Source organism: Tinamus guttatus, unplaced genomic scaffold (genome assembly GCF_059628265.1).
Source record: "Tinamus guttatus ecotype Peru unplaced genomic scaffold, ASM5962826v1 Tinamus_guttatus_pri_ptg000060l, whole genome shotgun sequence".
Classification (NCBI taxonomy): Eukaryota; Metazoa; Chordata; class Aves; order Tinamiformes; family Tinamidae; genus Tinamus; species Tinamus guttatus.
Window position 1 is genome coordinate 931,957 of NW_028288594.1, and position 25,786 is coordinate 957,742.

General features: G+C 37.7%; 1 protein-coding gene across 2 annotated transcripts in view; it reads right to left on the minus strand.

The window, feature by feature from the left end:
* Window positions 1–25,786, minus strand: part of UBR3 (ubiquitin protein ligase E3 component n-recognin 3) — a 95,438-nt gene that overhangs the window by 13,506 nt on the left and 56,146 nt on the right. The window contains exons 28-32 of one of the 2 annotated variants that reach the window (XM_088519448.1): window positions 22,607–22,717; window positions 21,339–21,539; window positions 20,298–20,434; window positions 12,653–12,738; window positions 4,666–4,771 (exon numbers count right to left, since the gene is read on the minus strand). In XM_088519448.1, the coding sequence (XP_088375574.1) occupies window positions 4,666–4,771; window positions 12,653–12,738; window positions 20,298–20,434; window positions 21,339–21,539; window positions 22,607–22,717 (641 nt within the window). Of the gene's footprint in view, window positions 1–4,665; window positions 4,772–12,652; window positions 12,739–20,297; window positions 20,435–21,326; window positions 21,540–22,606; window positions 22,718–25,786 lie in introns of both variants that reach the window. The other variant, XM_088519447.1, reaches the window with a different exon arrangement.

Below are 25,786 nucleotides of genomic sequence, written 5' to 3' on the forward strand. Positions count from 1 at the left end.
ATCCTGTAATGCCCAACTTGTATGTGAAAGCTTGATAAATCCGATCTTACAAAAACATTTCATTCACTCCTTATGCAGCACAAAGAAAGCTAGCACAATTTCAGCTGGGCCTGAAATAATACAAAAGGAAAACAATGCATTTTATTTGTACGCCCCCTAAAAAACGGGTAGAACAAATACAATGCAGTATAAACACATGCCAAAATAAAAATGCATTGCTTGATTTTCTCCACAAGACAGACCTCTCCTCCATGCCAAGGTAACTGGGCTGGCACTGCTTTCTGTGCCAAGGCCAGGGCCGTCCATGAGCTGCCATGAGGGCAGCTGCGTCCTTCTCCTCCTCCTCCCACAGAGGAATCCGCTTTTGGCCTGTGTCTTCATAACCTCTCCTTCCCCTCTTCTCCCAGCTACAGAGACTTAAATTTTTGGTCTTGTACTAATTCCAACCACTTCTGAAGTTAGAAAGTCAATAAATAATATAGAAGTTTTGAATATCAGGCCTCAGAACTGTCAGAAAGAGAAGATCCAAGACAAAAGGCTATACACAAAAACTTAGCTAACTAGGGCAAATTTACATTTTCCCTAGGATTTGTAGGATGAGAAACAGAGTCCATGAATCACAGTGTGCAGAAAGGTCAGAATAATACATGATTACTGCTGTTCATCATGAGAAAGTTGAATCATACTATCTATTCTCGCTATGCTCTAGGATAAAACCAAAAATTCCTATCTGTTCTTCTCTAAGTCACAGCAGATTTTAAGTTCCCAGATCAGTTCTGCTTACATAACCCAGGGATTTCACTGGCACTACATATATTAGGCATTCTCCCTTCTACAACCACAAGCCCAGCTCTCCCTTGCTACCCACTGCCAACCATAATAAAAATAATCTTTTTTGAAAAGATGGGTTAGTCATTCTCCCGGTTCATCATGCAGCCTGTTCCCTGCTGTACAGGCACAGCTGGAGGAGGTGCTGAGACACAGCACAAAGGAGCAGGAACTCCTGAGGCTGCTGCCGCTGTCAAAACCTCCATATCATGAAAAACATCCCGGCACTTTGGTGGTTGGTTGTTCAGTTAGTCCTGTTGCAGACAGGATCACGGTGTGTTCAAATATATACATATATATGTATCTATATATATGTGTGTGTGCATATATATATACATACACACATACAAATACATAGAGGTATATATGCGTGTGTCTGTGCATATATGTGTGTATGTACACGCACACACACACAGAGCCTTCTGCACAAGCAAACTAAACTGCCATCATCCTACCTTCTGTCTGCCTTGGACTATCTTTGTAAAAGCAGTTTTACTTTTCTGGTTTATTAACAGTTTTTGTGGTGGTCACACATCTTTCCCATGCACATTGCTCATTCCCATCCCTGTGCTGCAGCATGCAGCCCATGTAACACTAAAACTATCACTGAAGTGATCTGGCTTGGGAACAATTCAACAGCAAAACACTTCAGTAAAAACAGCACGGGACATTTCAGTGTCCTGCTGGTGAGGCAGTTCCACCCCCTTCCGCGAGGACCTACTGCAAAGACCCTTAAAGTCTCACCCTGTCACTCTTTGCTACCCTGCTTGTCTGTCAACACAGAATCCCCCAAAATTCAGCCTTTAGAGAGATGTAACAAAATGTACACTTTTTTTTTTTTTTTTTTAGGTTTGCTCTTCCTGAAACTCTGGTTATTTGAACTAGTCCATTGCATTCACATCTGAGTCTAGTAATTATTGCCTCCAGCTGCTCCCTCTCTGCTCCCTGCCAGAAGTGGTTATTCCCCACTTACACCACAGTAATTGTTTATTTGATCACCCTTGAAACCAGATCTGCCCCTAGCAGAATAGTTTTTTTAACCACAGCCTGGGGAGCCACGTGTATACTAAATTTGACTTAAAGAATTGCATACAAGAAAGAATCCACAACACTCTGGTGTAAAACATCTGCTCAAAATCCACTTATTCTCCAGAGTGTAACAGTTCATTAGATGTTGCTCTTTTTCTTCTCTTTCTTAAAAAAAATCAATTATTTAGGTATTTTTTGATAGGGTATCTTCTTGCTCAAAATTTCCTTATTTCCTTGGAGTCATTTCATGACTTCTATCTTTGGCAGGTTATTTCAACTACTGAGTGATCTAGGTCCAGCTATAGATGAAGATGCTGGACAGAATAGGGACTTCAGGGGGTGTATCACCGTAAATCTGTGAAGTAGTGATAGCTAGGCCAAGCTAGAAATTGTGAGCTCTATATCTATTTTCACTCTAAATATTAATGCATTTAAACAAAGTCAGCAAAATTAAATAGGGATAGAAACACAATGTGTGAGTACTATTGTTATGTAGATAATACTCAAAGTTACAAAAGGAAAAATAAATAATGATGCAACTATCTCCTTAGAAAATGGCTTTCGACTGAAATACTAAATAGAAACAATGAGCATGTGGGTGAGAAGTTTTTTGCTTCTTTTTCAGGAAGGCAAAGATCTTGGAGAAAAAACACTCTTCTCCCTGATAACAAAGGCTTTACGTGAAGTTTACAAGCAACAAGTAAAGAGAATTGAGCACTGCTCAGTTTAACGATACTTAGCTCCTGTGACTTTGCTCATGCTGCACTGCCTAGAGTCACAATAATACAGCCAGGTCATACAGATCTTTTTCTCTCATCAATTTCTGCCAGCCTTTAATGAGAGTCTCACATACTGGGCAGGATGACGAGTCAGACTGCTTCGTTAGTCTCAACATGGCAGAGTGCTATTCGCCCCCTAAACTTCCAGCAGATTTTCTCCACCGAGCTCTTAACCTTCTTCAATTTACAGCACTGTGTCACCTTTTCATTACTCTGAGTGCTCTTTCCTGTACCTAGAAAAATACACTATTCTGGCTTTCTCAAAAGGCTCTGCGACGCCAAAAAGGGTACAACTAGATCACACTACTCATGTGACAGCAATGTTCAAGTGAAGCTACTTCAGATTTCTAATGTATAATTATAGAAACCCATCTTATGCCATTTGGACACATTAAAAACATTATGGCTCCAACTGTCCATGAATATTCCTTCTCCTTTGCAAGCTTTTTATCTGAAAACTAAATAATAATAATAATAATAATAATAATAATAATAATAATAATAATAATAATAATAAAGAGACACAGAGCAGGGTTAGAAGGTTAATGGATGTGGGTTCTTACAGATGAAGGTGGGAAAGGCATTCCAAAACATAAACAATTGGGTACTCTGACTTCTAATGAAAAAAAAAAAATCCAGTCTGATTGCATGTAGCATCTCAACAGTAACATGGCATGACAGAAGATACCTCAGGTACAACTTGTTAAACAATTCAGGTCTTTTTATAATGCAAAATCAACTACCAAAAAATCGTCTGAAAGCCAGTGTAGGAAACAAGGCTGCTCAAATCCCTTCCCGACAGGCAATGCCTCGTGCAGAGCTGGCTGTTACATTCTTTAGCCCCATCCAAATGGTTCAAAACAAGGCCTAATCCAATCTGCAAACAAACCTGGACATGACAAATGCATAGCTCATTCCACCAAGTCTGTAAGGGCAGGAAAAAGTTCCTGGGCTTGGCAAGATGTGCAGAAAATGGAACAGCTACCAAACCCAGTAAGATTTTCACAAATATCTAAAATGAGAAGTGATCAATTCCACACCCATTCTTAACTGTCAACAACCCATCAACGTGATTTTAAATTTGCTTGCTATAACCCTCGGCCAACCACACTCCAAAGTCATTTATCTTGTTCCACTGGCTTAAGTTATTTCAGGGCAGAATCACACGAAGACACAGCATCACCAGGATTTGAAGGTATGAATGCCTGATAAAGTAGTAAAGTTTTTAATCTAACCATTCAAATAATCTCAGGTGGACGGCAAGCAAAGACTTGGGTCTAAGAAAACAAACAGCAAAATCTCAAATGTAAAGTGAGCACAAACATTTCACTAACATTTCCTAACTGGCAGCTATGACTGTGGCATCACTATCCTAGATCAAATTTTGAAACCCATGATCACAGAATCATCGAGGTTGGAAGGGACTTCTAGACGTTTTCACCCTTAGGTTCCTATAAACACACTGATAAATATGCAGCTGGAAAGATAGAATTTTCTACATCATTTCAAGCTACAAAGTGGAGAGCTTTGCTATGAAGAACATGCTCAATGTACCAAGAAATAATAATGATAAAAATGTCTATTTTTCTCTTACACTCTTGAGAAAATTAAGAAGATAACTCCTGGCAAAGTAGAGATACATTTACTTCCTTGATACAGGTTGTACAGATGTATATGTTAACAACATAAAAGCAAACTCAAGTAAATAGCATATTTAAAATAATATGCATGATGAAATATTTTAGCTTAAAGTGGAGTTATTTCTCACCTATAATTAGACTCATGTTATTTCTCTAACAGCCAGTCATGAAATCTGCATATGCTGAAGCTCAGAAGCGGTGTATTTAAGCTTTAGCACAAAACCAGAATAGTATGCATAAAAGATACTTGACTTTTTCCCTAAATATAGATATGTAATTTTTGCAGCCCACCTTATAGAGAACTTAAGGAAGAAAGTTACTAAAAACTCCTCTGTAAAGATGTTTCATTCACAAGATAAAACTGTTATGTCATAAATTAAAATACTTGCTCTGAATTTTTATCCTGCAGCAGCTGAGTTAGTTTTCTCCAGGGATTGTATGCAGAGTCAATACTGTAGAGGCGCATGTGCATGGCCAACACATGGAACAGCTGATCTGAAAGGTGGAGAAGAAAACAAGTAATTATTATATACATTGGAGTATTTTACATTAGCTCGCCATCATTTATTTTGTAAAATCCTGCAAAGTCTTCAACTTCAAAATAGGCTGGTTATCTAACAACATTTTTCAAAGACCCTGAAGAGAAGTAGGTTTTCTACAGGAGCCAGTGTATGCATGCACATGAATAACGACACGTTTTTTTTTCCTCTACAGGAATTTTTGAAGAAAGGTTTTTCACAGAGCTACAGATCTCTGATATGTTAATTATGGTAAAACACCAGATCCTTATATTTAACTACAGGTCTTTTCAACCTTCCTGTTTCATATGTCGTTACACTGCTAAGGGTCCAGGCCAGCTTTCTTTCTCTTTCTAGTCCGTACAAGGAGCCATATTTTGCTAAGTATCTGGTCTGAAAGGAGACTAACATGTTTGTAAAATACAACTTTTATTCCTTTCTCACACAGAGGTAGTTCTGCACTCAACATACCTGAAGCTAAACTAAAGTTGCTAAAAGTTCTGGTCTACAGCAGGACCGTTCCAGGCCCTCATCCCTCAAAGGTTTTTCCTTTCACCTTCACAAGGGTATTTTGTAGCTAACTTTAGGAACAGAAAAAGCAGATCTTCCAAAACAATGACACCAAAGCCACAATGGTCTTCATAATGGCATAGCTTTACCCACATAACCTGCGGCGCAAATCTATTGATACTCATCAATCCAAAAGCATCTGCATATCCTTTGTGTCAAAAAGATCAAACACTGAAATGATTTCAATTGATTTTCACAATTAATGAAATTCTAACTTTTCTGTGAATCATAGAACCAACACGAAGGTAACATCTAGTCTTCCTCTGCACTCCTAAGCAAGTCACGAAGTAGGGCACAATCTACACTTATAGCATCTTCAGAGAAGCATGTATGACAAGAACCTCAGACTTCACTTTTTCTGTGCTCATTGTACAGTAACAGTCTAGGCAGAAATGTGTATTTTTCTCTTCATATATTCATATTAAAACCATTCAAAAATATTATCGTCCACGATTTTGCTCACTTTTTTCCCTCCCGACATACATTCGTTTCCCTTGCTCAGTTCTTCTGTGAGACTCCCCCCACACTTTTTATTTTAGCATTTCCCCTTAGCACCTTGCCTTCTCCTTTTATTCTTTCAACTGATCCCTTTGCTTAATCTCTTCTTTCTCCAGCCCACTCACTCAACCTACACTTGCTTAGAGGTCCTCATTTTTAAGTAGAAATAGCAGCTATTAATTTATTTTCCATAAATAGAAAATTACTCAGAGGTATGCAGTGGCCAAAAAAAGTCGCATGATGAAGTCAGCTGACTGCCAGAGCCTGAGGGCTGTAATTAGCTCCTGGGGTTTGTAAAATAATTGAAGATGTAGATGGCATTGGAATTGATTGCTGTCACCTGCTTTCTGAATAAAAACAGTCAATGAGGACAAAATAAGTCATCTTTTCTCTTGGCAAGGGATTCTAACAAAAAAAAAATTGCTTTGCTCATGAACTTCAGAACCCTAAAAGGATACCGATTTTCACAGAACTATATTGCTTCTTCTTCTTTTTTATTATTTAAATGAAAGTCATGAAAGTACTTCTTCCTCATTTATTTTGTTACTAAAAAAAGTCAGTCTTTTCTAAATTGCTCCTTCCTCCAAAAAGGACAACTATGTAAAAAAATGTGTAGCATAATTAATTAACTTTCTGTTTCTATAATAGCTGTTTTCCTAAGCTTTTATTTATTACAAGATTAAGCAGGCAAGTATCGAATTCTAGCACTACAAAGTTTACTTGTAACTCTGTAACATTTGTGGGGTCAAGACACATTCCAATATTGATCAAATTTGAACAGAAAATTTAGTTTATCAATCTTGGAGGACGATCTTCTATTTTGTGTTATGGAGACTGCAACCTTAGTGCACATAAATGTAAACCTTGGAAACAGATAATAAGACGTGGTTATAGTGACCTTTTATAGAACTCTTTATAATTTGATTTCAAAATATTATCTAAATCAACACAGCACAGTCATGCACTTGTTTCTAGACCCTGAGAAACAAAGGAATAACATTGCCCCCTAATGGGAACACAGTAACAAAAAGCTGCCCAATAGCTGTAACCTTTTAAGTCAGTAAAATTAAATAGCAATATTCTGAAATGTAAGCATAAAGCATCTCCTCCTCTTATCTGATACACCATTTAAAAGTTTGTACTTTATTATTTCTATCTTCTACTTATTTCTGTTAATAATTTCACATTATTAGGGACGAGCTGCATCCAGTTGAATTGAATAAAATTAAAATCTCAACCACTCAGTGCTGCAAGGCATCAGAATTCTGGCAGGATTCTAAAATGTAGACATTGAAGTACTGGGTTTTAATAGAGTTTTGTATGACTCAAAGATAACCTACACTGAAGCATCTCGGATGGCCTTTGCCTTCACAGAATACACATAAGCTCATATTCTAAAAAATGTTTAGTAGCACCACCAAGATTCACCAGTTACACAGCAGCTTTAACTTGATTCATATTAGGTTTCTCCAATTCCATTTCTAAAAGTATCAAAATAAATCCATAAACCCACAGAGCGCTGCTGGCTCTTGGTTCATTCTTTCCTCTGGTTCCCAGAGCAGTTCAGCTTTCAGGGTCATTCCTTTGTCAGAGAGGAGCTGTGACCCAAACCCGTCCTTTCCAAGGAGCAGCTGAAAGAATGAGACACTACCTCTGTGCTGGGCCTGAGGCTGTAAGAGAAGTGTTCTCGTGTTTCCCCTCTCCTAACAAACATGGAGAGCGGGTATTTGGTCTATATATCCACACTGCCTGCACGAAGAACTGCAGTTGCATTCTTCACTTCCTTATAGATGTCAATAAAGCACTAAACAATCTGCTATCCCAACACGCATAAGCAGGAGGATTGGAGGCAATTTCATGGCCCTTCCACATTTATCAGAGTATGCACAGGACAAGAGAAAGCCAATTCCAAAAAATGACCAGATAGGGATTTGATAGGTGAATGGCAAAATTTAATTAAACTCTGTGCTGAACTTAGAAAATGAGTATTTCAAGCAGCTCATCTCACTTGTAAACTTGATCTGCTATTCTCCAACGCGATCTTGAAATTCACTTTTTTGTTTCTTTGATTGGTTTCTTGACCATAAAGAAAAAAAATGAAATTATCAAAGCTGAAATCAGAGGATTGTTTTTTTTTTAGCAAGTTCCACTTACACAGTGTGTAACAATGGGCTGCAATAATGATGAGAAAGACGACTAACAGGTTAGCTGACTCTCTTATTTTGCATGCAAAAGTCCAGATGACATTTTTGGTTTGCATTTTGCAAGTATGTAAATAGCACACAACCACTATCTTGAAAATATTGTGGTCCAGTCTATTTTGAGCCAGTTATCTCTTTTCTGATTCTAGAAATTAGTATTCAAGGCTACAACATCAAAAACAACAAAGCTTAGTGAAAGAGCAGCTCGCTGCAAGTGCAAAGATCCTCGTCCCAACTGTTCTGTGAAGAGTTTGACACACAAAAGACATTATCTCCTTTTTCTCTCTCAAAGTCTGTTGGAACTATGAAGAAGAAAGTAGATCACGTGAAGAAGCACTTGATACAAGCAGATAGGAATTGTTTTTAAATAGGAGATTCAGGAATAGTTTGTCCTTTATAGGGCTTTTATAGTCCACTTAGCAACAGCAGCTACGAAGATCTGCTGACAGCACCTTCTCATTCATCAGTGATCCAGCAGATTAGAATCAGTTAAAAAAAATTTGAAGGCTAGGAAAAGCTTCTTAAGACATTAAGAGATGAATAATCTTTATAAAATCTTGAGTCTTAATTGCTGATGAGGCAGTTAATTATCCTCTGCACCAAACTTGCCACTGTAAGAGCATATCTTCAGTAATTAAATTCTCCTTTTCTTTAAGGATTGCATCTTCTACCCTCCCCCTTTATTTCTCTTTCTTGGATATGAATGGCATGTCAAGCTTCCTGGGAAACAGTTGGGACCCTCTGTTGTTGAGAAAGATTGCTTTTTCAAAGGTAGGTTGAACGGATGCCACCAAAGACCTACAGATTGCCAGCTCCTAACCAGAAAAATGATAGCATCAAACACCCCCCACAGATTAAGAATGACCAGTAACAACGCACATGTCAGCAAGTACCTTCACAAAAACCACTGCATGAAAGGAAAAACACACTACTGGAAACCAGTAATGTCTATTTTCTTCAGTCATTGCACAAAACTAGTTAGCAAACTCTGCAAACATATCCATGAGTAGATTACAGGAAGGATATGGCTGCACTGAACAAATTATGAAAGAATTAGCTTTTTCTTCCCACAGGAGTCAACCATACTTATTAGTTTCATATGTCATCAGCTGTAATGATAAAAATGGAGGCAACCATAAAAATCAGTATGGTTAGAAAATTTGATATAGAAGGAACATACAATTATCGGATGTCGGAATTATTACCTGGAAACATGAGATGACTTGTATTGTATTATTATTATTATTATTATTATTGTATTATCCTTAAAATGGGACTCTATTTTGTAATAGGCTCTATTTGCACTTTTTCACTGCATACCGTATAGTAACGCTCAGACACACACACACACAACTTAAGATGGCAATTTTACGGCCAAGTTTTCTTCATCATTCTTGTCACACAGACTCAGTCACTGACACTAACAGCTCCATTAATCATTCTTAATTTTGCTTCCCCAGAGCAGCTGCCCTCCTGGCGCAATCTACTCAAACAGCTCTTGACCTATTTGTTCCCCTCGTCTTCACTGACGCTTGCTGCTGTAGCAGCTCACCTGGGACAACATGTTCCATTTTCTGCAGTATCTAACCACCAAACTTAACAGTTGTTACACGACTACCACCGACTGGGGTGCTTAATCACAAGAGAGACACCTCACTATCTCAGACATGGGAAAAGCGAAGAAGCAGGTGGGGTTTACATTAATTGAGCTGTACCTGGAAAGAATCACGTGTAAAATATAAAAACAGCTTAACGCTGCATTAAGACAAGAGAATTGCATATATGTTATAGAGACTACAAGAAATTTTAAATCATTAGAAAATAAAGAGGCTGAAGATATATTTAAGCAAAACTGCAAAATCAAACCAAAACCAAAAAACTTCTGAAAAAAAAGACATGAATATGAAAAGGTAAAATAGAAGAAATACCCAAAGAAGAAATACTACAGAAGAAATACCTAGAGAACTGCATTTTTTTTCCTATAAATGAATCTAAATATGTATGGAAAGGGCAATGAAAAAATAAGCTAATTTAATTATACAACCAATTAGTTAAACCTGCTATAGAAGGAAAAGTAATTTTGTTGTTAGTCATAATTAGCTTACTGTCTCAAGCTAAATATATTAATACTAAATGGAAGTAGAGTCTGCCAAATATGTTCTAGAAGCACCTGTAGTTACCTTACATTAAAAATAAGTCTATTTTATGGCAGGATTCCAAAATGTAGACACTTAAGTGCTTAAAATGACGACTGGGTTGGCTTGTTATTCAAACTTTGCACAAAAAATGCTGTATACACAGCAAGGGAATGTTATAACAATGCACAGATTACATTTATGTTTCCAGATAGTTTAAAGCAACAACACATTCATATACACAGTGCCTTTCATCTGAAAGTTTTAAAGGTCTTCTTAAATTTTTCTAAAATGCAAGTTAGATATTAAAAATACCAACATGACTGATTTTAGATCTAAATTGGAAAATTTAGAACTCTACTCACCAGGGTGCCAAAGAGCATGCACATGATTTTGAAATGCTGTCTCTACCCTTTTATGAGAAATATTCATTATAAATCTTGAAATAATGCAAGAGCAACAGGAAAAAAAAACAAGTTTCAGGAACAGCACACCCAGGAAACAAAATCATATAACAGTTTAAGAAAGAAATAGAAAAATATTATAGTAGAGAAAAAAAAAAGAGAGACCTCAATACATTATAGGTGAAAATCTAATTAAGAAATGTTGCCACATTTTCAAAAATGTTTCACACAATTTTGAGTTATACTGAAATACTCCAACTGGTGCAAACTAGGCCCTAGCATACAGAAAAGCACAAATCATAGGGAAATCAAAATTACTTTTGACTAAATACACACAAAATCTGAAAACAAAGATTTCTAAAAAAGTTATTTTTACTGGGCTATTTCCTTCTTTCCATAGATAACTAATGCAGTTACAATAATGAGATTATTAAGGTCAAAAGGTGACCTACATTCTCACAACACAAAGTACTCAATTCTCCCAGTCAGATTTTAAGAAGCTAGCACTTAATCTTAAGTAACCAGTAAAATTCCTTTAAGATTTCATTTTGCAAAAGAGAGGGAGTCTATACTAAAATTGCATGAATTCTGCCACATACCACCAGAGAATCTTTATCTTTTATCTTTCTGCAAGTTCATCTTGTTCCAGCAACTTATTCTGACGAACAGATACACTGGTGGTTCTTATTTTATTTCATTTTTTTTAAGCCTTAAGATGTGTTTCCCCCCTCACACACACACACCATCAAAACTTCAAAATATCCAAACTTGTGGAGATCTTGTATGGCCATTAAAATCACGTGAAGACACAGGTAACTTACTTTCAAAGAAAGGTCTTTACAAAGTATTTACACTTACACTTTTTCAAATGCTTTCCAACTTTAAATGAAATCTCTGCCCCGAAATTTTTAGTTGATCACACAATTCAGAACATGGCGCAAGTGACAAAATTAAAGCTGTACTAATAATACTGAATTTATTTGCATTCACAAAGTGATTTAATCCCTTTTACTATTTAATCCTATAATTTTTCATATACATTGCTCAAGGATTAATTTTGCTTTTCTGGAAGGAGAGAACTAACAATGATGGGGACAGACGAGGTGCAGCAGGGGTTTTAAAGAACCCTTCCCAAAACAGCAGGACCAACCGAGTCAGCTGAACCACATCTGCTGACAGCACCAGAGCGGACACGGATGGGATGGAGTGGACACCAGCACAGCACAGAATGGGAGTTACTGGGGCCTCCTCGCCTCAGATGGTGGAGAAAGCATCTCCCATGACCACGCACCATTGCTTTTTAATGCAGTGCAAGCCCAACTTCAACATGCATTACTGTTGGTATTATTCTGATAGGCTTCCCAAATTTTCTCAAGGAAGGAAAATACATGTTCCTAACAAATATTCAAATGAAAGATTTAAAGATTTCATGTTAAGAAATAATTTGAAGACCTACATGAAGTGCTAACAAATAACACTTCAACTAGAAGTGCTTTATTTGCCAAAAACTCACAATTTGTTGTGAACAATGGAGATCTGAGAATCTGCACTGAAAAACATTGCAAAACCCTGGTCAGAGAAAAATCTAGTAGATTAAAGATATGCATCCTCAAGAGGTCCCAGGGTTAAAAACATGCAGCTAAAATGAGTTTCATTAGTACCTTAAGAGACAAATTGCTTTATATGTATTAGCAATAACTAGGGTGAAACAAAGCTTTCCCAGCTTTACCAAAAAATCTGTTTTAACCTTAAAATACTTACAGTTCTGCTCATAAAAACATGAGGTTATTAAAAAACATTACATGGATAATAAGACATTTGCTTTCTAAACAGATTATAATCACAATACACAAATAGTTATACTGAAAAACTTGCATAAATTCATGTCAGATTTGTCAAATTATAATGAAAATGAAGATGCAGTATGACAAAAGAAAGGTCCCTAAAAGAAAAAAAGGTTGAGATTATTTAGGAAATGCTAGATGTTATGAGAAAATAAACATCTTCACTCAATTATCTAATAATTTACATTGCACTTAATAAAACTTACTTAAACATGATCTTTTCCCAGCTGTGCTTGCACCACCTGAACATAAATTGCCTCCTCGATGGACCAGCTCAAGTTCCAAGTTTGTTCTGCACAAAAAAATATAACACTGCTGAATAGAATGGCATTAATTCAAGCTTCTATAGACATGAAAGAGTCACCACAAACTCCCAGCATATACTAAAGGAAAGAATACTGCAAACAAATCATTAGTGTTAGATGTTTCTAAAATATGACTCCAAAAAAAATAAACAGTATCAAGGTACAGCCATTCGTGATTTAAAATTATTTGATCAGTAACCATTGTGTAAGAGGACTGGTAGAGTCATGACTGAGGTAAAAATAAATGTTAATTTTGAGGCCTTTTTCTGTATGCATATGTAGTTCTCAAAAGACAAGTAATTTCACGTGCAAATCTGCAAAGACAACACAAAACTCAGTTCAAATTGATTAAAAACATAACCACTTAAAGAGTGTTCTCTTGAACAACAGGAATTTTGTTTTGCTTTAAACAAACAGGCAGCAGAATGGACAAGCCCTTGAGTAACTAAATATGAAAATATTTTAAATTATTCTGAAAGCATTGACTTCTATTGATAGTTTAGCTACTGCAAACCTTGGAGGTAAATTCTGAATGAACACCGGTATAGCTCATTAGTAAGATGCTCTATTCCTGAGTATTCCTGTAAGCTGATACTTAGATACCATTGTTCAGGCCAAATTCAATAGCTTAGTTTGATTTTGGAATTGCATGTTTCAGTACTACGTTATCATTTACCCCTAAGACTTGGGCAAAAAATTATGTTTTCTGAGAGTTTATTTTAACAACTGAACATTCCTGTAATTAAAGATTAAAGAGTAAAAACCTGCTATTCTGAAAAATTATTTGGTTAATTTTATCCAAACTGTAAAGCTCAGTTTTAGACATAATTTATCCAGCAGTTTAAAAAGAGACAATCAACACTACTGTCAGCATAGTGTGACCAAATATTTATTATGATCTACTCTAGAGTTTTATTAAATCCAAGGTAAGTACACACATATAGATATATATTAAAGAAAAACTACAGGATGACTATTTTATTAAAAATAAAATATTTTAAAAGACTTCTCCTCCATCACTTTGAGCAAATACTTCATTTTTGATATTCAGTATTTGCTAAGATACTTTCATATGCTTCTAAAATAGCAACATTTCAGAATATTACTATCCCTAAGTTTGCAGCTTATGCCACCCATTTCTGAAGGAATGCTTTAATCCTCTCTACTCAGAAAAAAGGCAATTTAACACTGATAATGTGCCTGCTCAGAGCTCCATCTGGTTGCTGCTGATAAGGGCATCTGTGTGACAGGGGAATTTTCCACTCTTCAAGCGATTTGCAGTGCTTACTGAACTTCTAAAAATCTACCAGCAAGGAAGCAGGGACAGGGATTTCATATTAGTAGACAAAATAGCAACTGTAGATCAGCATGTGCTAGTTCATCTGGGGAATACAAATGAAACCAGTGTATATTATTTCTATAAAGCTTCTGATAACTAATTTGTAGAATAAAATTAACAGCAACCTTTATGAAAACCAAGAAAATTAAGATTTAATCAAAACACTACCTGAATTTCTATGAGCTATTTTAGATGTAGAATTTTCAATTTCCCTTTCACCAAGACATGTATACTACTTCACAAAACAAAACTCAAGGACAATCGGACAAAATTCTTCTGGATGCCTATGAAGTGCCACACAGTATTACTCTTCACTAGAGGGAATGTAAGGAGAGAGATTTCTGACAACATATTCCCTCACACACTGCATACTCATACTCCCTTCCCACATTTCCTTTTTGCTCCAAGCACCTCGAAGGCAGAAGCTTATAGCTCAGTTGTCTTGAAAATATAAATATTAACCCTCTCCTCTATGGCATCTTCATAACAAACTTTGGGATGACAGTGTGCAGTGGGAAGTCCTCCCACTCCTAGAAACTGGAACACTTTCCCTTTATAAGGAGCATGTTTTACATCAGACACTGCTTAAAATCATTTTTGAAAGACACAAACATATCTCCTCCCTATTCAAGATCCCTTTTGCCTTGAGCCTCTGATGAAGGCTCTAGCACCACTCGCCCTGATGAACAGAAGAAAAGCAGAGTTCTCAGTGCCCGTTCTCTTGTTGCTAAAAGGATAACAGGGGCACCTGACAAAAGTGGATCCCAGAGTGATCCCTGAGAGTATCCTTCACTACCTCAGCTCTCTGAAAATGAAGGACGGAGGAGAAAGATAATCGATTTAGGAATGACTGTTTCCTCTATCTATACATTTTTGTGCTATTCACTGTAACAGTGTCACCTGGCTTAACCTTCCTCATCCATGAAAAGACAATAGAGGAGAAAGGATGGATTTTGCTTAGCTATACAGATGCCTGATCCAAAACCAGACCTATTTCAGCCTACTTTGATTGGCTTTCAATCCAAGATTCAATCCAGATATGCTTGGAAATCTGGAAAGAGAAACTTTTGCATGTTTATCAGAATTCATTAACAGAACAGCATGGGAGCAGGTAAAACAGCAATACCCTTGTCACGAAGTAAAAATATTTGGAGGGACCTCCTCATTCCACAGGAAGTAAAGTTCACACTATCTTTTGCATTTCACTTTACAAAGACAGCACATACACCAAAGTACAAATATTGAGACACAGGCTAGGAAAGGGCAGCAATGTTTTTGAATTAGTCTATAGGTAGCTGACAACAAAACAAAGGCTTTGTGTACACGGCCAGCTAACACAAAAGATCCATTGCTATACAGTGCAGAAAGAGTCCTCGAAGAGACACTGCCACAAAATGACAGTCGTCAACGCTCTGAATTATTATACTCTAAATGTGGAGCTATTAAAACTAGGAACACATGATTTGCAAATGACACATTGCTAATCCTGTTCATGTCAGTAAATTCAAGGAGGGACACATAGGAAATGGGTATAAATTTATAAAAGGTAGGAGACCAGGAAAAGGGAGAGTTAGCCAAATACCTGCTGCGCACACAAATCAAGATGCAAGGACCCTGAATGACCTTTTTTGGTAGGAAAAGAGACAGGGCCACCTCTCCCAGGGGCTAATTTCTTTCCTCTGCTACCAATGACATCTGTCTGGGCAGCAAAAGTGCAGTAAGAGCAGCAAATTCCTACTTTCCTGAAGCAGAAAGGATAAACTGCTGCAAGCCACTCCATATTGTTTAATCAATAGTGCTCTCATTTCAACCTGCAAAACACCTTCCAAAACTTGTCAGCAGCTATAAACTAGCATCTTTTGAGAAGACCATAAACCATGTCATTTTCTGATTGAAAAGCAAGCACAACTTATTAATATATAAAGATAAATGGTATTTAACATTAATTGACCCTGGCAATTAGCAAGTGAATTAAAAATATCATTAGGCTAACTAGAAAGGCCTATTTAGACAGGGACTACTTATCATCCTGACCACTTATCTATATATTAGATTAAATATGAGGAGGGAACAGGAAGATATCATTACCACAGAAACACTGAGGATGGAAATAAGGAAGAAACATCAGGCAGGCTGAATCACAGGAATAAACCTGCAGTTCTTATGCAGTTTCTAAGTCTGCAAATCTGGATTGCTGAAGGGGAGAGGCAAAAAAAAAAACCAAAAAGAATTGTTTTGTAAAAGCTTAAAAGCTCTGCCAATGATCTTCTCAAGCGATCTTATGATTTATGGTGACAATATGCAAGACTGGATCCCAAATCTTAAGTCTTGCCAGCATGGACAAGCAGGAAATAGCTGATATTGGTCTAATCTAACAAGAGGGTGTGAACAGTGAACGTGGGTCACGTCCTAGTCTTAGCGGCCACTCACACAGTGCAAGAAGAAATGAGATGCTGTTCTGATTTGAGAGTTTTAATTCTCAGAAGAAACAAAACAAGCATTTGGGGTTTAAATGTCAGTGTAAAAAAAAAAAAATCTATATTTAATTTATGTATAGTTACCATCTTTTTCTGTGCAACACATTCTCATGTTTAATTGTTTTCACAAAGAAGAATTTTAGCAATTACTGGTATCTTTACCGTTTTCACAACATTATAGATACATCTTTGAAAGGAAATTGTATGAATTAAGAAAATATTTACACAGTAGTTTTAATGTTTGGAGTTAAAAATGCAACTAGTGCAGAAGAAGATGAAATTGAAAGCTAATATGTACATAGTGCTTCATTAACAAATGATATTCATTTTCTGTTTTCCATATAATGCCTAAAGCTCTATTTAACTAACTTTAGTAGTGGTCTCTCTGCTGCACAATTGCTCTACAAACGTGTTTAGATATTTTAGATAATTTTTACATGGTACTAAGGTACACCATGAATATATCGTTACCAGATAGTACTTTAATTTAGAACCAAACGAATATTCCTATTCTTTACGGTAACATCCTGTATCCCTGTGTGTAGGAAGGGAGGCAGAGGGGGCAGGCGACCTGCGTGGATGAGCCGGGAGCTTGTGGCAATGCTCAAGCAGAAGGCAGCGGTATACAGAATGTGGAAAAAAGGACAGGCCCCCTGGGAGAAATACAGGAACGTAGTCAGGGAGTGCAGAGATGCGACAAGGATAGCTAAGGCACGTCTGGAAGGCAAGCTGGCAAGGGACGTTAAAAATAACAAAAAAAAATTCTTCAAATACATTAACAGCAAAAGGAAGATCAGGGAGAACGTGGGTCCGCTGGAGGACGGGATGGGCACCTTGGTTACAAATAACACAGAAAAAGCAGAGTTGCTCAATGCCTTCTTTGCTTCGGTGTTTACCAAGGGCAGCCCTTTAGAGCCCCAGGCCCTAGAGGCAAGAGAAGAAGCGGGTGGAGAGGAAGACTTGCCCTGGGTAGAGGAAGATTGGGTCAGAGAGCACCTAAGGAACCTCGATACCCACAAATCCATGGGCCCTGATGGGATGCACCCCAGAGTGCTGCGGGAGCTGGCAGATGCCATAGCTAAGCCGCTCTCCATCATCTTTGAAAGATCCTGGAGAACAGGGGAGGTGCCGGAAGACTGGAAGAAGGCCAATGTCACGCCAGTCTTCAAAAAAGGCAAGAAGGAGGACCCAGGCAACTACAGGCCAGTCAGCCTCACCTCCGTCCCCGGAAAAGTGATGGAACGGCTCATACTGGCTGTTGTCTCCAGGCACATGGAGGACAAGAAGGTGCTCAAGAGTAGTCAGCATGGATTCACCAAGGGAAAATCTTGCCTGACTAACCTGATAGCCTTCTATGATGAAATGACCGGCTGGATAGACGAGGGGAGAGCGGTGGATGTCGTCTATCTCGACTTCACCAAGGCTTTTGACACCGTCCCTCACAACATCCTCCTGGGCAAGCTCCGGAAGTGTGGGATAGATGAGTGGACAGTGAGATGGATTAGGAACTGGCTGGATGGCAGGGCCCAGAGAGTGGTGATCAGCGGTGCAGAGTCTAGTTGGAGGCCTGTGGCTAGTGGGGTCCCCCAGGGGTCAGTCCTTGGTCCAGTCCTGTTCAATTTATTCATCAATGACCTGGATGAAGGCACAGAGTGCTCCCTCAGCAAGTTTGCTGATGATACCAAACTGGGAGGAGTAGCCGATACCCCAGAGGGCTGTGCTGCCATCCAGAGGGACCTGGACAGACTGGACAACTGGGCGGTGAAAAACCTCATGCAGTTCAACAAGGCCAAGTGCAAGGTCCTGCACCTGGGGAGGAATAACCCCAGACACCAGTACAGGCTGGGGACCGAGCTTGTGGAGAGCAGCTCTGCGGAGAAAGACCTGGGTGTCATGGTGGACGACAAGTTGACCATGAGGCAGCAGTGTGCCCTCGTGGCCAAAAAGGCCAATGGGATCCTGGGCTGCATTAAGAAGAGCGTCTCCAGCAGGTCGAGGGAGGTGATCCTGCCCCTCTACTCAGCCCTGGTGAGGCCGCATCTGGAGTACTGTGTCCAGTTCTGGGCTCCACAGTACAAGAGGGATGTGGAGCTGCTGGAGAGAGTCCAGCGCAGGGCTACAAGGATGATCAGGGGCCTGGAACATCTGCCCTATGAGGAGAGGCTGAGGGAGCTGGGCCTGTTCAGCCTGGAGAAGAGAAGGCTGAGAGGGGATCTAATCAGTGTATATAAATACCTCAAGGGAGGGAGTGCAGAGGACGGTCATGGTATCTTTTCAGTGGTGGCCACTGATAGGACTAGAGGAAATGGCCGGAAACTAAAACATCAAAAATTCCATAGGAACTTAAGGAAAAATTTCTTAACAGTGAGGGTGACAGAGCACTGGAACAGGCTGCCCAGAGAGGTTGTGGAGTCTCCTTCTCTGGAGATCTTCAAAACCCGCTTGGACGCAGTCCTGTGCCACGTGCTTTAGGTGTCCCTGCGTATGCAGGGGGGTTGGACTAGATGATCTCTAGAGGTCCCTTCCAACCCTAAGCATTCTATGATTCTATGATTCTATGAACATACCTTGTATGCAAATACCTATGATGATTTCATGTAATTAAAAAGAACTGTGATTACATTTCTATTGCAAGACTATTAATGTAACTATTGAAATTATTATTAGTTATGTCTGCAATATTTATATGCACTATTTATATATATCATTAGTAGATAGTAGAGTTTCACATTGCTATAAAATATACTCAAAATAAACATACTAGCATAAATATATTAATCTAAATACCAGGATTCTGCAAGTAATATAATAGCTGAAGAAACTACAGACCCACAGCAACTAGAGTGTATGAAACCATTGTCAAAAATGCTTTGCAGACAAAAATGTCTTGCAGTTTCTCTGCAGTCAGCTCCTTCCCTGTGGGCCTTAATAACAAAGGTTTCGGAAGATTATTTGTGTGATGAGTATTTCAGTTGCTCTTTTGGGAAAACCCTGCATTACAGTAAATCTTAACAGATTAACCATTCGGTGCAACTTGAAATAAATGGTACAGATTGAGGGAGGCAGGGCATACCTTTCTTCAAGATGGGGTCTGCAACCCTGAGAGCAGCACAACTGGAATCTAATATTATAGTGAAGATGCTGGTAGCTTTGTTGCTGTTAGAACTTGTCTTAAACATATGAGGAAAGTGCCGTGGTTGTTGATACAGAATAGGATCATTCTCTGATCACCAAGTAAACAAAACCAATGCTTGATGGAGGGACTAAAAACACCCTGTGATTTTAAACCTACCAATACAGCAACAATATAGAAATGATTTCATTCTGCTGGTTAACAGTGGAGAAGACTTAACAGTTTGGGAAAGGCAGGCAGAAAGAGAAACGCAACATAAAATTCTGATAAACAGAAATCAAAATCTTTAAAAGGAAGAAAACCAAATAAGGAGCCGCCCAGCTGCTCTCCAACTTTTGTGCTACTTGAAAATGCTAAAAATGAAATGTCTGAGAAATCATTCTCTTTCATAGCACTATGTATGAAAGTCAGAAAATATAACCTTGATATAACCTTTGGGACTAATTTTTTTTTTTTTTTTTTGAGAGAGAGAGAGAGAGAGAGAGAGAGAGAGAGAGAGAGAGACTGCAATACTCATACAACATTAAATAAATTAAACGTAATCTTGTTGGTAATAAACTCAAAAGAAGCAATAAAGAAAAGAATATATAAACTGACCTGGCTACAGAATACATAAATAGAAAATCATTGTCAGGTGATCCAGGACTCTTGCTATAGTCTGTATACTTCTTCTGTGTAGTACTTTTTATATCTTTCATTACAGACTCCATTTCTTTACTGAGATTGGTCTCAGACTATGAATAAAGATATGAAAAAGATTAGTTAATACTACCTGAAAAAATGCAATGGCTGATCACAAAGCTTTCATATTTATAAATGTAAGCTTTATAAATGAATCGTACTTTCATATTTATAAAAATACATTTGAAGATTAGGAAAAAACATGTATTAGAAGCCAATAGTCTCTGCCTCACAGAAATTTTATAGTATTCTAAAAGTAATTTGGATTTGTTTTGAATAATAAAGTTCCTGTCTTTTTCCATCTCAAGTTTAAGATTCTTCAGCTTACTTTATTTTAGCATGTATTTCCATTGCACGAAAACACAGAAGGAACACAAAGTGTCAAACTCAAAAAAAAAAAAAAATATTACTTTGAAATACTGGAGCTAAAGTATCCACTGACACTGGAAGGGTAGTTGAATTTAAGAGAAATAATTATATAGTTCTGAAAGACCTCAGGAAGCTTTTTAACACATAAGTGGGTGGATGCAAAATGCTCTTTCAGTTAATCCATATCTTAATATATTTTTAATAGACAGCCTTTAATCACCTTCCAGTCAGAAATATATTGGTATTTTTACATTGTAAAGAAGTGACAAATGGGTTTTATGTTATATGACTCAAACCAACGTAAATTATCATGGAGTTAAGCTGAAAGTGTACTTCATATAAATTTAGATGAATTACACTTTTGCCATAGCTGTCTTTGATTTATTTTAATAGGTAATACAACAAAAGCTGTAAAACATTACAAATATTTTGATTTAAAAATAGTATGCTACCTTTCAAATAGAAAGAAGAAGAAATGAAGTTTCACGGACTGCAAGGTTTCTAAAAGGTCACAAAATGCAACATAATTTAAAACTGAAAGGTAGAGACAAATTAACAAGGATCTTTCTGCCTTACACTGATGCTTACTGGGAAAGTCCCCAGCTGTTCTTGAAGCTCTTCCACCTCTCGCACAAGATCTTGCATGCTCTTGTTACTATGACTTTGCCAAAGGCTTCTTTCGACATTGTTTCCGGGATAACAAGGAAGAACACTGTTAGCAAATTGCCTACAGAGGGGACAGGTAAATTCCCCTTTGTCCACAGAAAAACCCTGCAGGACCTGGTCATTCTAAAAACAAAACAAAAAAAAAAACAGAACAAAACAAGGTGTAAGTTAAATTTACTGAGGATGAAAACTTGTTCCTTTATATTTCTGGAAAGAAAAAAAAAAAAAAAACAGATAAACTCCCCCAACTATGAAGAAATCATACCCCCAGTTTAGTGAAAGAGCTCTAACTACCACCAATTACAAAACAGTCCAAGTCACTTAATTTTCAAGTATTCTTCACTGTCAATACCTATCCCATAATAAACTAGAAAATACTTGAATAGGATATTCTGAATAGTTTGCTTCCTGTAAAGTTTGAGACTCCCTTAAAAGTCTTCTCATTTGTCAAAAGGCATTTTATTTCCAGTCTCAAGAAGTATTTGAAGATATTTCTCAGGAGAGGCACAGGTGGAAACCCTGATCACGCAGCCACTGGAGGGCAACTACTTGCTGCATTATCACGAAGGACTGAAAAATGGACCCAGCAGCATCTAGCTGGGGAGCAGGGGACGCCATCAGAGCGCTCCTGTCGCTGGCGAGCCACCTCGCTTCAGCTCCAGGAAACACCTCAGCAGTTTCCCACTCTGAGGAGAGAACGACTGCTGAGGTAGCACCGACTGCAATTTAATCTTCAAATCATCACCCTGATGCCAAGGCATTCTGGTAACCCAGCTACATACATTCCTCTACAGTTTTCTTCTTAAATTCCTCACTCATTTCTAATGTACATTAATCGTGAAAATAGGAATCTGTGAAACAGAAGTGCAAAAACCAAGAAATGTTTTATCTGCATGTGCTTGCCAGAGAAATCATAATTCCATTTTTAAAGAATGGGATTAACTTATTAAAACATTTTTCCAATATATCAGAATATCTGAGAACAGGATAGTGTTGTTAATAACGCCAAGACTTAATAAGAAAAATCTAATATCTGCAGTACTGGAAAGGTAACAAAAACACCTTGCATATTCATGTAAAACATGAGAAATCCCCAAACTCCCTGTCACTGAATCAAACAGCATAGATCCATTGACTTTATTAGCAACAGTTCAGATTCCAATAATAATAAAATCTTGAATTTTACTTACCCGCAAGGATTCCATGTAAGATTTATGACAATCTATGTGTAAAGTATGACCACACGTTTGTACATAAACACCTCCTTCCCAACCTATTGATACTGCTTGCAGACAGGAACTCTGTAAAAACGATCCCCCCAAACAAAAACAATAAGAAAAAAAAATGGTTGAGATATTTGCCACAATTCATTTTGATTTTTTTTTTTTTTTGCTAGGCAATATAAAAATACATGCTGTGGGAATAAAGGGGTTTTGTTTGTTTGTTTTTGACATTTGCCTTATATGATCAGATTTCTTCCAGTTAAGCTTGTGTGCAGTCCTACACACTCCACCACCTGAGGTAACACATTACATCAGTGCTAGAACAAATATTTCTTTAAAGAACTTTGTGTATTATTACACAAAGAAGGTCATTGTGACTGCACCATCTTTTCCAGTAACACAAGCTTACCTTCCCCACATACAATGGCAACGTGCTCCAACACATTTCACTCAGTTGCACCCGCAACAAGTAGATTATTATGAATATCCAGCTCTGATATTAGCTTTTCTGAGGATGCCCGAGCAGGCTGCCTTTGCCTGCCTGTCAGCCAGTCTTAACGAACTCCAGCTACACTACAAGACACACTCCTATTTGCCATTAACTTGATACTTGTAATGTTTTAGAAGACTTTCAAATCAATGATCTTGACAAGAAAAATCTTCTGCTTTTTACTGGCTCCTGGCATGATTTGGTGGAGAGACTGCACTGTTAATAAGGCATCGACATATAACGTACCAGAACCGCCCTACAAGGCAACTGTCTCCTTTGGGAAGAGCCCTGTAGTTACTGCATGTACTAAATGGGGCTAGTTGCTAGCACTGTTTTTAAAATCGCATTTAGACAATTGAAATTCTATTGCATCTTCTGAGATGCAAACCTAATAGGAAACACCAGACTCACGAACTTGGATGAAACTTGGATTGAAGGACCTTTAGTGAAATCACTGTACAGTGAATACTCTGGATCTAGCAAGCTGGGGAGATTTGGGTTAGATAGGGAAGGATGGAGATTTGAACAGAATGGAAGGGAAAAGGGTGAAAATATGAGGAAACAATGCTAAAAATGCTTTATCCCTTCTCTGCACTAGAGATACAGAAGGTGGAAAATAGAAGCTCATCCTCGTGTGTCTGAGCAGGTTGGTCTATGTCCCACCAAACAACCTGCCTGAGGAAAAGTGCAAAGGAATTACTCCCTTTCCCAAGTATCAATAATTTATGTTTTTCTCCAAGCTGTTCCAAAATTATTGCTTTCCAGCTGCCCTCCCTTTCTGAGGGTAACATTCACAGTAATGCTAAAAACAGCTCCATCATAGATTTGTCTTCAGCCACTGTGCTGGGGAACACATTGTAAGGAGCTTAAGCAGCCAAGGTTGGCTCTCTAGGTGACATTTGGGATGTTATTACATGGATCTGAACCTCTGCAAAAAATCCCCTACTGAATGCTACTGAAGTAGAAACTCAGAAGCAGGCCATGTGCCGCTAACATGCCTGGGGGAAAAAGGCTATAAGACTGTCTCAAGTTATTGGCTAGAGAGTGATTCTGTAATGTGTGATTTGGAAAATGGCCCAATCCATCTAGCATATGAAGTTTTATCCCCTAATCATCAGTCAAACCTTTCAATTTAAAAAAATGGTACCTTTCAGTGATTTCTTTTCTTTTAATGGGCAAAACCACCATTCTCTGACTACAAATACATCAAACTTCAGCCAAGAAAGGGTGAGAGAGGCTTCTCAATGGAAAAAAAAAATGGCTCATTTTGCCTAGCCTGTATTTAGTATTTAGGTTTTGAAGTGTTGTTCATTCTTCAACTAGAAGAAGCTAGATCATATTTGATAACCTAAAATGTTCACAACTAAGTAAAATTATTCTCTTGTCTCCTGAAATTTGTATTTCTTTTTACAGGAAGGACACTTACTGTGAAGGACACAGTTGATAAATAAAAGGACTTATTGCTTAGCTCAGCTGAACAAGCCACTCAAGACACTAGCAGATGTTTCCATTTCTATGCCAAAAGAAATTTAAGGATTACTTCTTTCATGCAGAGATTTTTTTTTTCTTTCAAGTACAGTCATGACCTGGAAACCTGAAAGCTGAAATAGCTAATTCAAAGAGTGTTTAAATCAGGATGGAATTATTCAAAACACAACGTGTTTGGTTGCTGCATTACAGTGTCTTTCAGATTAGTCTGCTGTTAGGGGTTTTGCACAGAAAGATGCATTTCAGTAAGATGAAGTTTCTGAACAACATCTGTTTTTCATTAGCACTCCCTTTCACTTGTAGTACATAAGCAAGTTAAAAATAAAGCTACAGTATTATTTGAACATTTTTAACCACTTCAAGAGTGAAAAATGTTCATTTACAACTTGAAACATTAGCAAATAAACACATTTATATATTATTGAGGCACACAAATTCGATTCTCCTTCTGAACTTGAGAAGCTGAAATGTTATTAACTACATGTATAAGGTGTGTATAGTGTGTATAAAGTGTGGTTTTACCCCAATAGTTTTATTAATATTCCGTTAAATAATAGATGTGTCCTATGTTAACTGAAGGACAACTTCATGAAGCACTGTGCAATATCATCAATGACAAATGAAGGAAAACTTGTCAACAGACTATTTTTGAACTGAAAACAACTGTTTGTCCAGAAGTGGCTTTCTGCTAAAATCTTCTGAAGTTTTCCTTTTTAACATGGAAATTTAGGGTATTTACCTCAGGGAGAAGTTACTTCTCTGAAAATATTGTGCAAAATTTTAAATAATATCGTAACAATTAGGAAAAGTACTCTGATCTACAGTACATCAGTCAAGCACACCTGGCTGCAATTAAATTTCTATTTTTTATTATGGATAACAGATTATGAGAAAACTACTATCCGTATCAGAATAAAAATGGCAGCAATTTTTCTCTTTCAAGCCAAAACTGAAGCTTCTAACTGCTACATATTTGGTTATATCTGCCTAAGCGCTAGTATATCTGCTAAGAGTTGTTTGCAGGAACTAATATGGGGTCCTAAGATACATAACCTCTTCCCTAAGAATGATCTCCAAAAACTGATTTATGTTACTTACACTAGTGCTTTATACAGTAGCACTGAAAATCACAGGCAGTATTTCTATAAAGGTCTCTCACTAAGAAAGTC